Source organism: Lepidochelys kempii, chromosome 7 (genome assembly GCF_965140265.1).
Source record: "Lepidochelys kempii isolate rLepKem1 chromosome 7, rLepKem1.hap2, whole genome shotgun sequence".
NCBI lineage: Eukaryota > Metazoa > Chordata > Testudines > Cheloniidae > Lepidochelys > Lepidochelys kempii.
This window is the reverse complement of record NC_133262.1, coordinates 114,557,819-114,574,024: the sequence shown is the minus strand read 5'-3', so window position 1 is coordinate 114,574,024 and position 16,206 is coordinate 114,557,819. Positions and strand designations below refer to the sequence as shown.

At 39.6% G+C, this 16,206-nt stretch overlaps 2 protein-coding genes across 5 annotated transcripts in view; one reads left to right on the top strand and one right to left on the bottom strand.

Moving 5' to 3' along the window:
* Positions 1 to 13,451, top strand: part of CASP7 (caspase 7) — a 38,638-nt gene extending 25,187 nt beyond the window's left edge. For 3 of the 4 annotated variants that reach the window (XM_073354331.1, XM_073354329.1, XM_073354330.1), the window contains 5 exons: positions 5,050 to 5,198; positions 6,436 to 6,564; positions 6,972 to 7,147; positions 9,566 to 9,704; positions 11,039 to 13,451. In XM_073354331.1, coding sequence (XP_073210432.1) covers positions 5,050 to 5,198; positions 6,436 to 6,564; positions 6,972 to 7,147; positions 9,566 to 9,704; positions 11,039 to 11,262 — 817 coding nt within the window. In that variant the 3' untranslated portion in view covers positions 11,263 to 13,451. The remainder of the gene's footprint in view (positions 1 to 5,049; positions 5,199 to 6,435; positions 6,565 to 6,971; positions 7,148 to 9,565; positions 9,705 to 11,038) is intronic. The other variant, XM_073354332.1, reaches the window with a different exon arrangement.
* The window catches only part of DCLRE1A (DNA cross-link repair 1A), an 86,232-nt gene continuing 74,944 nt past the window's right edge, over positions 4,919 to 16,206 (bottom strand). Inside the window, exon 12 of the mRNA XM_073354315.1 lies at positions 4,919 to 4,933. The gene's annotated coding sequence lies outside the window, so the exon portion shown is untranslated. The remainder of the gene's footprint in view (positions 4,934 to 16,206) is intronic.

Here is a 16,206-nt window from a genome sequence, read left to right as displayed (position 1 = left end):
ACACGGCTGTTACTCTGAAAACTGAGTCTTCTAGTAGCTTGTTTGCTGACCAGATGTATTGGTTATTTGCAGCTCCTTTGTGCCCATCAGATAGGTAATTTGCATTTACACAGAGGCTTACTAGCTTGCTTCTGGATCCAAAGCTGTTAGCAGCTGAGACACTGTCTTAAAAGGGAAGCATTTTACTTCCATCAGAGTTCTGATTACTTTCATCTCCTGCTCCAAATCACACAGAGATCTGAAAAAGAAAGCACAACCTACTGTGGCCTCTTTTAGAGCCCTAATAGGATTTTAATTAAGTACCATGTTTTATTTGCATTTCTTTTACTCTTTCTCCAATATACACTGCACACGTCCTGGGAAAATGCACATTCCTTCCATATAGTTTAACCTCCATACATTATATTAGCCATATTAATTTTACACAAGGTGTAACTGCCTCCCCCTTGCCTACAGAGTTTTCATGCACACCCACCAAAGCAACAATCTAATCCCCCAGAGCCATCCCAAGGCTCAGTGTTCCCATCACAGAGTCTGATCTAATGTCTTATATGCATGGAGCTCCCACAGAGTCAACTGGAGTTCAATGCACACACGGCTGGTAGAATCAAGCCTACAATATGGATTGGAGTAAATAAATGAGCTAGGGTTACAAAAGGAAACGCTAGAGCACACAAGGATAACAGTCCATGCACTGAGCTTATTGCACAGCTTGTGGATTCTGAGAATGGTAAATATAGTGCAGTGGAAATGGGGGAAGGGGGCATTGATATCCCAAGGAAAGAAGCCCTCTAACATGAAGAGAAGAAGACAGTAATACTGAGAGACTCCATTCTCAGCAAAAGAGCTTTTTCCCCTTAAAAGTGGTCTTTAGACATGTTTAACTATTAAATGGTAAAAATGTTTTCTAGCAGTTTAAACCCATGGGCTCAAATACCAAGGTCTTTACTCACTGGAGTAGTAATTTGATCCACAGTGAAGCAAGATGGAAATTACTTTATGTCCTCCCTGTGAATCTCTAGCGTCACGAAGTTCAGCAACCGGGTGATGAACAGGATGAGACGGGCAAGCAGAAATACTAATCTTTTTTATCAACATTACGCTCATTTAAAAAATAGTAATCATTATCCCAGGGTAGATACAGTAAGTCCAGCCTTTGTAAGGTAAGACTCTCAGACACAATACCACTGTCAAGCCTAAGCCAGGACTTAGTGTGCACATTCTGGTTTTCATTCTGTCTTTACCTGTGGACAAACTGATGTTACCAAAGGGGAATTCAGTTTTGCTGGACTCTTGATCTGACCAAAAGGAGGAAGAGGAGTGCAATGCCTGGGGGCCTGGGCTGACTGACCAATGGAGGTTGACCAATAGTGGCGTGATACAGAAGAATTGTGGCATAATTTAGATGTAAAAGCTGAGAGACCACAACCATAACATACCATTGATCTTTTAATCCAGACAAAGTTGAATTAAAAAAATGGGGAAATTGCAGATTTTGGATTTCAGTGATGCAATATGAAAAATAGAAACTGGTACTGAGTGTTCCTATTCGATCTTTCTTGTAATAGGAAAATGAGGGGACATCCATTGAAACTGACAGGCAAACAATATAAAAGTAGTAAAAGGAAACACATATTTACACAACTGATAATTAACCTGCCGAATTCCCGAAACAATAAATTATTGTGACCAGGGAGGTTAGTAAAAGCAAACAACAAAAAAGACATTTATATGGCTAATGAGAACATCCTCAGTTAAACAAGTTGAAGGATAAAAATGTTTATACATTTATAAAGCTTCATGCTTCCAGTCATAAACCAATTTCTCACTTACTAGTTTTAGGTAGGAACTTCCCCTCTGGGCAAATTCTTACATAATTGTCCATTATGCAATTTCTTCTACCTTTTTCTTATATATCTTGTATTGGGCTCTCTCAGACAGTAGATTTTTATCTTCTGCTGCTAGAAAGACCATTGATCTAGTCCAGTATGGCAATTTGTATTTGCCATTTGGGTATGTGGAGACATAGGGTGATCGAAAAGTTGGAGTCAAATAACAGATTCCGTGGTATCTGGGTTGAAGATCCAGTATGGACATACACCACAAGTTTGTTCCTTAGTGATTTGTCAGGCATTGGCTTGGACTATGACCAGGAGGAATTTGCTAGAATTGCTTTGTTGGCTGCCAGTAAGTACACTGTGGGTCTGATCCTGAGAGGTACTGAGTGACTGTCTTGTCCCTTCAGTTTCCATTGAAGTCAACAGAACTTGCAGGTCCTGCTCTCTTCTCAGAACCGTGCCTTACATGTCACGCAGGAACAACAGAGAAATGGAATACATTCTTGCATGTCTGGAGAAGATCTCACACTGTGATAGGGATCAGTTAAAATATTTGATGGGGACTATATAGCTGGGTTTTGGGAAGAGTACAGGTTTTTATATGCAGTTGGGAAGACAATGGATTTACTGGATGCCATGGGAAAGTGTGTCAAGGAATGTTCATGGGATGGGTGCATCCTGTAAATTAACAATAATTGTGTGCTGATGCCACTTGAGGATGTTATATTGCATGTATCAACAGTGCTTCTTTATTTAGGAAACCAGTTAAAATATTTTTTCTGTCAAAACCAAAAGCTGCATAAGCCTGAAACCATCATGGGTTGAGGACGCTGTATACTGTGCATTTACCTGGATATAAAATTTTTAATGCTCTGCTCTTATTTTGAAATTGCCTTTCCTAGCATCTTTGCCAGATCTTGTGTATTACTGCAGGATCAGATTACAGACGGGAAAGATAATTTTAGAATAAAATAAAAATTGAAGCCCTCCTTGAAAGTCAAATTTAATAATCCTATATTGTGGAGCTAAATGTGGATAACTCTTTCTGGTACCTCCACTTAGGGCAAAGTTGAATAATTGCCTTGACTGTTCTGATTGCTTCCAAAGCCCACAAACAATCTGAAGGAATGAGAGTATCAAGCAGGCAAATGGCTGACTACCAGAAAGTTTAACTTTGAAATATTAAATGCTTTTGAGAGTCTCCATAACTAGAGACAGGTTTCAGAGTAACAGCCGTGTTAGTCTGTATTCGCAAAAAGAAAAGGAGTACTTGTGGCACCTTAGAGACTAACCAATTTATTTGAGCATGAGCTTTCGTGAGCTTTCCGATGAAGTGAGCTGTAGCTCACGAAAGCTCATGCTCAAATAAATTGGTTAGTCTCTAAGGTGCCACAAGTACTCCTTTTCTTTTTGCATAACTAGAGACTATTCAGGAGCTTTAGTAATCTAAGGAGAAGAGAAAGAGGAAATATGATGGAAGTACAGTACCATAATGAATGGTGCAGCGAAGGCCTCCTAGGTGCTGTCCCTTATCAGCAGAACAAGAGGACACTTGAAGTTAAAGGACGACCATTTAAAAATGGAAAAGAGATTGCATATAAAAATGACAAATAGCATTAAGAAGAGCAGCCTGGTTTCTTGCTTACCCTGACCCTAATACTAGAGCAAGAGGGCACTCAAAGCTAAAAGGCAACCATTTTTAAATTGGGGGGGAAAAAAGAAAATGCATTTTTATAGACAACAATTAATCAACTTGAGCTCTCACTGCTGCAGGATATGGTTGAGGCAAATAGCTTGGTAACTTTCTACAACGGCTTAGATAGAGGAATAAGAATAGCAGTAGTAGTTAGGTTAATTAGGCTAAAATTGCAAGGATATAGGCCCATCATCCTTGTATGATGAACCTTTAATTCTTTGTATTAAAAAGAAATTTCCCCCTATAATATAGTGTTGAGGACTGGAGATATGCCTTCCCCTGGGGCATCCAGCAACAGACACTGTTGGAGGCAGGATACTGGACTAGATAAACCTAAGAGATCTGCTGATTCAGGTCCTCTGCCCCCTCCCTGACCATCACTTCAGATGTTGAATATGATCCAAAGTTCACTGAAGTCACTGGAAAGACTCCCATTGGCCTCAGGGGGGGTTAAATCAGGCCCTTTGTCGACTGTTATCATCTGACTTTTGTTTTATAAGCAGCGCAGAGGCTATAGGTAGTTTGCATTGCTGTAGTCCCTGTGTAGGAGACCTTGCCAGCACCAGATGCCTACTGCCAGACCCCTGCCAACAGACTGATCAGGCCCCATTGGCTCTACCTATAGTAAAATCAGGGCCTGAAATAGCAGCTAACTTCCGATACACTTCCCCCACCTAAAATTAGCTAGAGGAACAACTTTATTGCCGTGGTTTTGTTTGTTTTAAAACTTCACTTACAGTAAAAACTGTGAGTAATCTTCCTGTCATCTCTCTATAGAAAAGGTCCTCTTGACTCTAATACAACTGAAGTCTTTCATTACTCAGGAGGAAGTACAGTATGTAATTACATGAAAGAAGTGTATTTTTATCTTTCTAAAATTTTGTTGTATTATAAGAAAATCATAAGAAGAGTGCTGTTCCCAGGTGTAGTGCATAAGCTCAGGTTAAAGATACAGGTGTTTAAACCAAAAATTGAAGTCACATTCACTTTCTATAATAGGCATTTGATACTTCATTGGCAGACAAAGTTTACATATGTCATTAGGTCGTATGTTACTTTTAGGAGTGGGAACATTTTCATCCTGCGTTGTTACTCCCAGGGCTTGTAGAGCAAAGGGGCCTGTTGGGTCAGTCCACTGGCTCCTGCCAGGTCATAAGGTCAGCTCAAAACCCTCTGGCTGATTTTGGGGAGCAGCAGTGGATAGCTCCAAAGAAATCCCAATCATTTCTTCCTTGAACTGTTTGCAGTGAAGTAGGCTGGTAGGTTGTGACTGGGACCATAGGCTGCAGGATTGTAGTTCCAACTGGACTCCCAAACTAAAGGATGATGATTGTGACATGCAGGGTCAGAGTTTTTGTATGGGATGATCTTTACAGGTCTAGCTAGAATATAGAGGACTCTGTAGGTAAAAGAAGAAGAAAAAAGGTAGGGTGGCAGCGATTCTGGAATAAAATAAGGGGCTACAGAGCATGTGATTTCTGTCATTCAACATCCCTTCTGGTTTTGTTCTCACAGGAAAAAGAAGAATGGACAGGAACAGCAGCCAGAGGCCCCTGTTGATAACCAGTGCCGAATTGTTAACCCAACATTCAAGTATAATATGGACTACAAGAAAGTTGGCAAATGTATTATTATAAACAACAAAAATTTTGAGGACCAAACAGGTATTTCTTGTGCTTGTCTCATGCTTCAATTTGTTTCCCACCCTCTGCATTAACATTCTTTACAATGGCTTTAACATCAGTTGATGAACAAGCCCTCTTCCCCGACACACACACTTTTTTCTTTTTTCTTTTTTTTTTTTTTTTTAAAGACATGGAACTTTGATAAATATTTTTCTTGCGTGGGAAATTGCTTTAACCATTTCTCTGCCTACTTCACATCTATCCACTACAGCAGTGCCCAGAGGCCCCCTTTTGCTATACCATGTGGTTCATGTCTCAAAGAACTTACCAGCTTGCTTTACCATGTTATCCTGTGCACCCAGCTTCCATGCTATGTTGGTAAAATTTGAACTTTTTCCATGACCTCCATCCTGAATTATAAATGTCCCAAGCGGTCATATGGGCCAATGCTGTCATAGGCCGAAAATCCAAATTGAGCAGTATGTAAGTCTTCCCAATACAATCTGGAGACTTCCCCTCCCCCTTACCTGGTTTATGCCGCAGAGTGGGTGTCATATCTTCACAGAACAAAACCAAATTACCTTATTAATGCACACAAGAGGGAAGGTGATATTATATAACATTTCTATTGTGGTAGTGCCTTGGAGCCTCCTCCAGATCAGAACCCCTTTTTCCTAAGCACTGTATAAACATAGTAAGTGGAAGTGCTTGCCTCAAAGAGCTTATATCCATTTCCTTTGTATGGGAGTTGTTGGGGATTTCTGGTCTGCAAGGGAGGGAGGTTGAGGACATGGGACTAAATTAAAGTTGAAACCTTAACTATAGTTTTTCTGACTTCAAAGCATTTTGTGGTTTGTGGTTTTGTTTGTGTTTAAATATAACAAGTTTGTTTGTTTGTTTTTTTAAAAAAAACTCTCCACACCCTCCCATTGTTCTTATCTTTGAATGCTGTACACATGAGTTGTACTGCCTAACCACACCAGAGAGAGAGAAGGCCACAGGCCCTACTCTGCAAGATGCTGAGGATACGAAGCACTTTGCAGGCCCAGGCCCATTTTAACATTGAACCTTGCATTATTTTAAATAAAAGCTAAAAATCTTGCAGGTGGATCCGAAGATAATGGGGTTATTTGTGAATGTTTGTTTCAAAATCACGTCACCATATTCTTTTCTAAGCTAGGCAGTAAATTATAATCTAGAAAGTCACCTGTGACCATTCAAGTTATTTGCTTTGCTTTGTGTATAGCCAGCTGTGGTGTTCTTCATTTTCTGCCAGGTATGTTTACACGCAATGGCACCGATAAAGATGCTGGAGAGCTTTCTAAATGTTTTAGAAGGTTAGGATTTGACGTTGTTACGTACAATGATCGATGCTGTTATGATATGAAGAAATTACTCAAGCAAGGTAACAGTTCAAGTTCCTCGTGTTGATGTACTTTTCCATATAATAAAAGACATGGTATCAGAACAGACTGAAGCTTTCATGTTTTTCCCCTTAATTCAGAGCTATTTTATTCCCTGGTTTTACTCAACTGAGAAAGTGGCCTATGCCAGTTGCTCTGCCTGCCCAGATCTTGGGTCTGGTACAGAGCTCAGTCCCTGCTCCCCAGATACTCTCCCAAGTATCCACAAGTGGTTTGTTTCCCCTCACATGCAATCTGTGGCACTGAAAAATCACTTCCCTGGTTGGAGTTGCATAGAAGGTCCCACTGTACATCTAGTGCTGCAAAGAGATGCTGTTTATAGTTCTTTCACTTATATTAAGTTTAATGTGATTTCCTTTGTGCTGAGAAAATGTTATTTGATTTGCAGCTGCAGATGAGAACCACAGTGATGCTGCTTGCTTTGCCTGTATCTTTTTAAGCCATGGAGAAGAGGGCTTCATTTATGGCACTGATGGAATTTTGGAAATCAAGGATCTGACCACATTCTTCAGAGGAGACAAGTGTAAAACTCTGATAGGCAAACCCAAATTATTTTTCATCCAGGTAACAACCTTACAAAGTAGATACTTCTGGGAGGAAAAGAGTTACCAGTTTACAAAGATGTTTGACCAGCAAATCGTAGATTGGAGGGTAGCTGGCTATAGATGTTGTGCATTTGACAATATATCACATGTGTATCTAATACAAATGTGTAAAAATGTACATATTTTCATTGCAAGTCTCTCCTCCCAGCTCTTGTATGTTGCTTCTCTTCCTAGATGGTAATACAAGCTCTTCAGGCGGAAGGATTGTCTTCCTGGGTGTGTAGGAAGAGCTGAGCACATTGTAGATGGTACCCAAATACAGATAGCATTACTGTCCAAATTTTTGTGACCACAGGTTGTCCCTATAGACTATTGCATTCTATCAGGAGAAATCTGTGCATGCAATTATTATAGTGTATTATTACATTATACATACAATTAATAATGTTTTACTGAAACTTTTCAGTGACCTGCTGTGCTGGTGAAAGGTGCCCAGTTGACAGCCTAGGGGACTGAAGCCCCCTATTTATCTGTTTAGTATGTAGATTTTGGGGTGGCAGCAGGAGTGAAAGTTCCCTTATGCCACTCCACCATCTTCCCTATGCCACTCCACCTGTTGTGGAGTGTAAGAAGTACAGCATTTCAGACTCTTGGCCCTCTGCAGATTGCCAGCAAGAGTGTGAGAGTGACACTTGTGGTGTGTACAGTTTCCCAGTACAAACAACCAATTCCTTGCACATAGTCCTACCAAACAGCAATCAAATGGTAACAGCTTTCAATCAGAGATGAGCTTTCATCAAGAGGTGAAAAATACTTGTCTGGAGTTCATTCCAACGTGTCAACTCACCACACAGCATAGCTAAATAATAAATAAATAAATATTAAAAAAAGAAGGGATTTGTATTTTGTAATTGTATAAATGTTAAACATGTAAAGTACTACAGTGGCATGACAGTGAATGACTTTGGTACTAAGGAGAACATATAATTCTGTACTTCATTGTTACACTGCACAGTAACATTTACATTTCTTGTAACTGTGATAAATAAAGGGCGGGTAGCTCCCGTTTATGGACACCCAGCCAGCAAGTTAGCTATAAAATTCCTCTTAGTAGCTGTTCTCTACTCGCTTTACCTGTAAAGGGTTAACAGGCCCACAGGTAAAGTAAAAGGAAGTGGGCACCTGACCAAAAGAGCCATTGGGAAGGTAGAACTTTTTAAAATTGGGAAAAAAACTTTCCCTTTGCTGCTGTTCTCCGGAGAAGGAGACGGAGCAGCAATGCAATAAGCAGGAATGCTGCATAAGGCATGAACCAGGTATGAAAATTCATCAGATCATATGTAGAATTACTTATTTGAAACCCCGCAAATATGTAAGTAAATTAGGAATGTTTAGCTAGACTAGGGTGACCAGACAGCAAGTGTGGAAAATCGGGACGGGGGTAGGGGGTAATAGGAGCCTATATAAGAAAAAGACCCAAAAAATATGACTGTCCCTATAAAATCGGGACATCTGGTCACTCTAAGCTAGATGCGATCAGGTTTATTCTTTATTTTGGCTTGTGGATCTCCTCTGTGGTAACCCCAGATGCTTTTGTTGGCTTGTAACCTTTAAGCTGAACCCCCAAGAAAGCTATTTTGGGAGCTTAATTTTTGTAATTTTTTCTTTTAAAATCTAGCAAAAAGCCTAAGTTCCAGATGTATTTTTTTCGTTTTTGTTTTTAATAAAATTTACCTTTTTTAAGAACAGGATTGGATTTTTGGTGTCCTAAGAGGTTTGTGCATGTTGTTTGATTAGCTAGTAGCCACACCTAATTTCCTTTGTTTTCTTTCTCAGCTCTTCCCCAGGGGTGGGCGGGGTGAAAGGGCTTGAGGAATTCCCAAGTGCTCCTTCCTGGGTTCAAATGTGTTTTTTTGCATTTGGGCGGTGTCAGCATTTACCAAGCCAAGATGAGAGAAGCTGTAACCTTGGGAGTGTAATATAAGCCTGGAATGGCAAGTATTCATTTTTAAAATCCTTGCGGGCCCCGACTTCCTGCACTTGAGGTGCCAGAGTGGGGATTCAGCCTTGACAGTAATTTACGGACATAATTGATCATCCACTCAAACTAATAAACTAGTAGACTAGCCAATTTGGTTATGGTTTAAAATGTTAGCGAACATATTTTAACTAACCCAGTTCTAAACGGGATTTTGTACTTTGTGTAGATAAGGATATATCGTGTTTAAAAATGTATCACTAGTTGTGGCCAACCCTAGACTCCCCCTACGGTTCAGGATGATCAACTAACACACTTTCCAACAAGACTTTCCCTGTCTATACTCGGTGCAAAGTCCTGTTTTAAATTTTCAGTTAAATCACAGTAACCAACAGTTTTTAAAACATGACCAATTTTCCCATTTTAGACACGCTCTTCTTGTCTTTACCATGTTTTCAGGCATGTAGAGGATCTGCATTTGATGACGGGATACAGACAGATTCTGGACCTGCCAACAACACGGGGGTAACAGATGCCAATCACAGATACAAGATTCCAGTAGAAGCAGATTTTCTCCTTGCATATTCCACAGTGCCAGGTAAGTAATGGGAAAGACAGGCTGACATCCATATGCAATTGGCTGCACTGGCAATTAGGCATGCATTTTTGCACCTGAACTTTAGAAATTCAGCCCCTAAGTATGGATAAGTAAATGTAAAAGAAATTGAATATTTTGGGACAAAATCATTTGCCTGTTAAGTATATTTTCTTGTAATTTTACTGAGTGACAGTTTATCCATTTTATTGTGGAAAGGATAATAAATAGAAGTGCCAGACTAGCTTTCTTTGCCTTTCAGTACTTCACTTACCTCTGTTGTTCTACTCTTCTTTTTTAATAAAAAGTGTTATTAAAGAAAAAATATTCTGTATATCTGTAGTGCTCTGGGAATAGAAATTATGATGTTTGGTGGCGGTAGGAGTTAAATATAAAGTACACAAAATAAAGACTACAAAGCTGAAAATGAAGTTCTGGCCATGAAAACTTCTTTAAAGGAACAGAAATAAGTTGCTTAAAATACATGCTGAAGTATAGTGGACTGAACATGGGCATCAAAGTCAATAACTCCTGAATTCTAGACCAAGCTTTGTTGATGACACACTGTGCAACATTGAGCAAATCATAAACTCCTCAGGTCATAAACTGCCCCATTTACCCTGCATCAAAGGGCTGGAGTGTCATAAAGGGGGCTCTAAAAGCTCCAGAGGCAGTCAGGGGGAAATTCTCTGGCACTGGTAGTCTGGAAGACAGCTGAAAGGCTGTGTTCTGAGGACCCTTTCCAAGTCCTGGCATAGTGGGCATGTGCTGGTAAGGCTGCAGAACACAGCATATCCTCAGATGCACAGCACAAAATTTCATCCCTTAAATCAGTTTCCCCATTGGTGAAATTGTAATAGTGATACCTCATATGGGTATTGTGAGGCTTAATTAATTATAGATACTATCTTGATGATGTAGAATGTGCTGTATAAGGGCTAAGAATTATTAGCTTCTTTTCTAAATTGCTTCAAAAGTGGGTCATAACATAAGAACATAAAAATGGCCATAATGGGTCAGATCAGTGGTTCATCTAGCCCAGTATCCTGTCTTCCAACAGCGGCTGGTGCCAGATGCTTCAGAGGAAATGAACAGAACAGGGCAGTTTATCAAGTAATCCATCCTCTGTCCAGTCACAGCTTCTGGCATTCAGAGGTTTAGGGACAGCCAGATCATTAGGTTGCATCCCTAATATTCTTGGCTAATAGCCATTGATGGACCTATCCTCCATGAACTTACCTAATTCTTTTCTGAACACAGAGTCCCATTCCCCTCTACGTGCCAATAAGAGAGGAAAGATAATCCATGTGCTTTCTTATCTCTCTCGCTCCTTGTAGGTTATTTTTCCTGGAGGAACCCAGAGAGAGGCTCATGGTTTGTGCAGTCTTTGTGCTCCATGCTAAATGATCATGGGAAACAACTTGAGATAATGCAGATCCTCACCAGGGTCAACTACATGGTGGCCACAAACTATGAATCAAAGTCGGATGACCCACGCTTCAGCGAAAAGAAGCAGATACCCTGTGTGGTCTCCATGCTCACTAAAGAACTTTACTTCTGAAAGCATATTCAAAGAGTTGATGTTAGGGCACGCTTCCCCCCTCTCCCCCCAGGAGATTTTATTGTATACTCGGTGCATATCTCATGATTTGTACTGGCTTCTTATATTTGGAAAACGTGATGTATCCGATTGCTGAGCCCTAATCAAGGCTTTATAGGAGGAAAAGCAACTCTGGACCAGACCCTCAGCTGATGTAAAGTCCATAACTCCATTTTCGTATATAGAGCTATACCGATTTAGACTAGCTGAGGATCTCATCCTCCATACTTAGCAGCAGAGAAAGACTGGAAGCTGTCCCCCATATTACTTGCTCTGTACACTCAACTGGATGCTGTTGAATTCTCTGTAGTAACTTTTTTCAATTTTATGTTTCATTTTCTATAGTTTGATTTCCCCCCTCCCCCCATCTCAGAAGTTTTGGAAAACAAATCTTTTTTTTTCTGTCTAATTTTGTCCCTTCCATTTGATTGCTGATATTTTTGACTTCACATTGTTTCTAGTACTGCATCACTAAAATGTGTAAGCCTTTCTACTTACTACTTCATGTTTAAGAAGAGCTGTATAATTATACATACAGTAGTTCTAGGAACCAATGTTAGTTAACAGTTAGAAGGCAGCACAGGGAGAGTACAGATTGCATTGGGGTGTGACTAATGCAAATTTTGTGGATGATGATTTATTTTTGCTGCTTAATTTCTCATTGATTAAATAGTGGATTTACAAACATTGATATTTAAAATCCAGAGAACAGTTCCCTCTAGCAGCTCAAAATTAGTCTGAGTTGGATCTAAATAAGTTGGCAGTGTCCCCTTCTAGCTTGCTTTCATTAGAAATCTGGTGATTGTATATACAAGTGTCTTTTTGCAAATCTTCCAATTCTACCTCCTTTTCAAAAAAAAAAAAACTGTTCTTGTAAAACGTAGGAACTACTTGAGCTATATCTTTTTCCAAGATGGAAAAACTGCAGTGTATCGACATTCAGATTCTTGCTGAGTAATAGTTATTTCTCTTGACTTGGCGTTACCTTTCTTGTATTCTGTTCAATGCTAAATAACTGGATAGCGAAGATGCATTGTAACTCAACAGTTATACCAAAAAAAATGTTTTGTCCGTCCAGAGAAGTTAAACAATTCCGGAAAACAGTATGTCTAACTTTTACATTAAATACTAGCAAAATAAATTCTGGGAATCTTCCATTAAATTACTTCTCCCCAGGAACAACAGCTCTTCCCTGAAATCTTCGTAGAGCAGCACCATTTTTGCATCACTTCTTATTACAGTTTGTGTCCTTAAAAATCTAACCCATAGTTGGGGTGGGGTTTCTGATCTCAGACATAAACCTCTTTCTCTAAGAAAAATAAAGAATAGTGACAGATATCCTTGGTTTACAGTGCTCTAAAATTTACTTAATTATAAGTCAAAAACAAGACAGGTAAATAAAGAGAACATCTTTAGAGAGTTGGGTAAATAGAAATGTAATGTTAATGTGGCAAAGATTTTCATCCAATTTTCTTATCACACAAGTAGATTTTTGCAAACTACATATAAAATGTAAAAGCAACCTGAAACAGTGAAATTACTGATTTTTGCGTGTAGGTTATTCAGATTAGGAAGTATCTTGTTCAGAAATAGTTTTAAAATCAACAAAGAATCCATTAGTAGGTTTTATTTTAAAACACATAATTTTATTGTTGAATAGAAACAATGACATTTTTCAGTAATAAGTGTGATTATTTAAGTTGAGTTTGTCTGTTTGTTCCATTATGCATACACTGGAAGTACTTCATAGCAAGGTAAACATTAATCAGGTAGCAGAACTGCCTTTAACTGCTGTGTTGTCTTTCTTTTTTTCCTTTGGATCTGAGCTAGCAAATGCTTGAGTTCCTCTTTAATATGATCTCTCATGAATATTCAGTAGCTATCCCAAAAATGTGAGGCTAACCAATTGTTCACTTAACTGGTAATGGGTGAAGTATTCTTTCTTTTCCTAATCAAAATATACAGTAGGGTTCCTTGAAAACTTCTAAAAATATGCATATTAGTGCCAAGTTTGTAAGTTTCAATATATTTTCTTACTGCTGTGACAGAATGAGGCACTTTTTCTTAAATTAAATCTACATGTCTGTGAATTTCATAAATAAATATTTTATGGAAAACTTGATCAATAAATAATTTAAATTTCCTGCAAACGTCTACTTGAGCATCATTTCAGGTGGTAATGCAGAATGCAACCTCTTTTCAGAAGAGATGATGGGTCTTTTGTGCCTTTGCCTACATGAGCTTTCCAGCCATGCCATGGAAGTATTTTGGAAGAGTTGGCTGTTCTCCATGGTTTTGATTTGGTGGGCCAGATCCTCAGTTGGAATAAAACAGCATAGGTCAAGTTACTTTTATGGAGTTATGCTAATTTACACCAACTGAAGATCTGTCCTTTACTCAGCAGACAAACCAGTTTCATGACCTGGTGATTAATCCAGCTAAAAGTTGAATTAATCATTTTATGGAACTAGTTAGCAAGCATTTCTTTTTAAATCCCATTCCCTAGCTTCCTGACACTAGGGACTTGCCTCTGTTTGATCAAGAGAAACACGTCCTCCTCTCAACATTTTCAGTATTTATTTTTCCAGAGTTTTTCATGCTCATCATGGCCTGTTAGTAGCTGGTTTACTGAGATTTCGCCTGCCTATAGAGTAAAGTTCCCCTATAGAATGTTCTGCTGTCTCAAAGGCTCCTGAATTGGAAAACTGTGGGGGCAGAGCCACAGAATACTGTGAAACCTCTACAAGCAACCTCTGCTGAACAAGGATTTCTTCTGCATATGCCCTTGGGAACTACGAAAAGACGCCAAGAGACATGGCCTAGCTTTGAGGGTTTAAAGCTTTTAAAATGATGCTGCGAATTGTAGTAATTGTTCTTAACATCCTTTTAAGCACCAGTTCTTCTCTCTCCTGCTCCAGTTGTGCTCTTGGTTAAGAGTGGTAGAAAATTATATTTAAATAAGAGAGAACAACTGTGGCAAACTTATTTCAAGCAATATTAGTTACTGGGGTAAAATTAACTTGTGATGAGGAGGGATGTGCAAGACCCTTTTTACTACCCTTTGTGCATCCCCAACATGCTGTGGAGTTGGTCTCCAGGTCAACCCATGTGGGGCTAGTGAGGAAGGCCTGTTTGGAGTTAGGTTGGGTGAGGATTCTGCATCAGCTGGTTCCATATGAGAACAACTAAAGCTGCTAGCCATACTTTGCCAACAAAGTGATCTGAAATTAGACACCAGTGAGGACAGTCTGGGAAGTCCTGGTGAGTAGAGGAAATGGCAGCTGTCCAGCTAAGGAGAAAAGCGACCTAGCTGTGCTGTTCTGAGAGGGGTTGAATCACTCCTCTGTTCTCTGTGGAGAACTGTTAACCTGGCACTCTCAACAGTAGTGAGACTGCTTTGCGGCTAAACCAAGTGTGAGCTGGAAAAGGATGATGCAACCAAATTCCTTTCTCATTTAGGCCCTGATCCAAAGGTCATTGAAGTCAATGCCTTTGCTTCAAGCCATAATATAAACACATTAATTGCTTTATTTCCCCCAACCCCTTTAAAGAAAGACTGTAAGAACTTGCTATTTTCCTCTAGGGGAAATCCAGGTTTGAGAGGAAACCCAGAGACAAGTTATTTGGGCAGGAGATGGGACAATTTCCTGAATTAAAATCTTTGTGTTACACTCCTCTGAAAATCCCTTCATGTATATTTATTGTGATATTTCAGGGGCTGCATGTATGCTTCTCTGTGTGGGAGGTTATTATCCTTTCTGCTCTATTCAGGTACTTATGTGTCTCCCACCTCCATAGCATTAGAGAGCATAGCAAGTGGATGTGCTGCTTAAGAAAAAGAAAGAAAGAAAGCTCAGCCCCAATCATCTTTCACTCCAATTCCAGCAAATACAATATACAGATCAAAGATCAAACCTACAGTGTGTGCAGATAATGCCAGAGAGGAGGTCAACTTTGGAAAGTTATCCAAAAGAAAAGGGTTTTATGGAGGAATTTGAAGAAAGAGAGAGGCTTCTTGACTTGTAGGAAAAACACTGTTCCAAGTATAGGGACCAATTTCTGTGTCTAGATGAAAGAAAAGGAGGACTTGTGGCACCTTAGAGACTAACCAATTTATTTGAGCATGAGCTTTCGTGAGCTACAGCTCACTTCATCAGATGTTTACCGTGGAAACTGCAGCAGACTTTATATACACACAGAAATCATGAAACAATACCTCCTCCCACCCCACTGTCCTGCTGGTAATAGCTTATCTAAAGTGATCAACAGGTGGGCCATTTCCAGCAGCTCATGCTCAAATAAATTGGTTAGTCTCTAAGGTGCCACAAGTCCTCCTTTTCTTTTTGCGAATACAGACTAACACGGCTGTTCCTCTGAAATGTGTCTAGATGGAGTATTACTTGAAATTATTTCTGCAAATATTCTTTTCTGAGTGATTTCTACAAACGCAAATAGTCTCCCACCAGGGGAATTCTCAGCTGACCGTCTGTGTTCACATTCTAGCTCTTTCACTCTGTCTGAACAGTGAAAAGTAGCCAGTCAGGAGAAAAGAATCTGACCCAGTATCTTTGACTGGATGGCTGAGTCGTAATGAGCCAGAGAGCATTTGGGTAGAGATATTCCATTTAACAGGTCCTTTTGGTGACCTATATGACGTGGGTTGTTGAACAACATGGTTCTAAGAGGGCAGGTATCAGAGTGACAAAACTCATTATAACTAGCAGCCCTGTTGGATATCTCAGCAGAGAAGCCAATGAATGGGCATAAGACACCTCTGAGGTGGTGTCTCCATGCCAGGCTGAAAGTGCATTGACAGGGTAGTGTGGGGAAGGCTGCACCATCTTTCAAGGGCTGTACATTCAGTTCTAAATTTTTATATCAGACTCCTAAATGTTTGTTGGATTG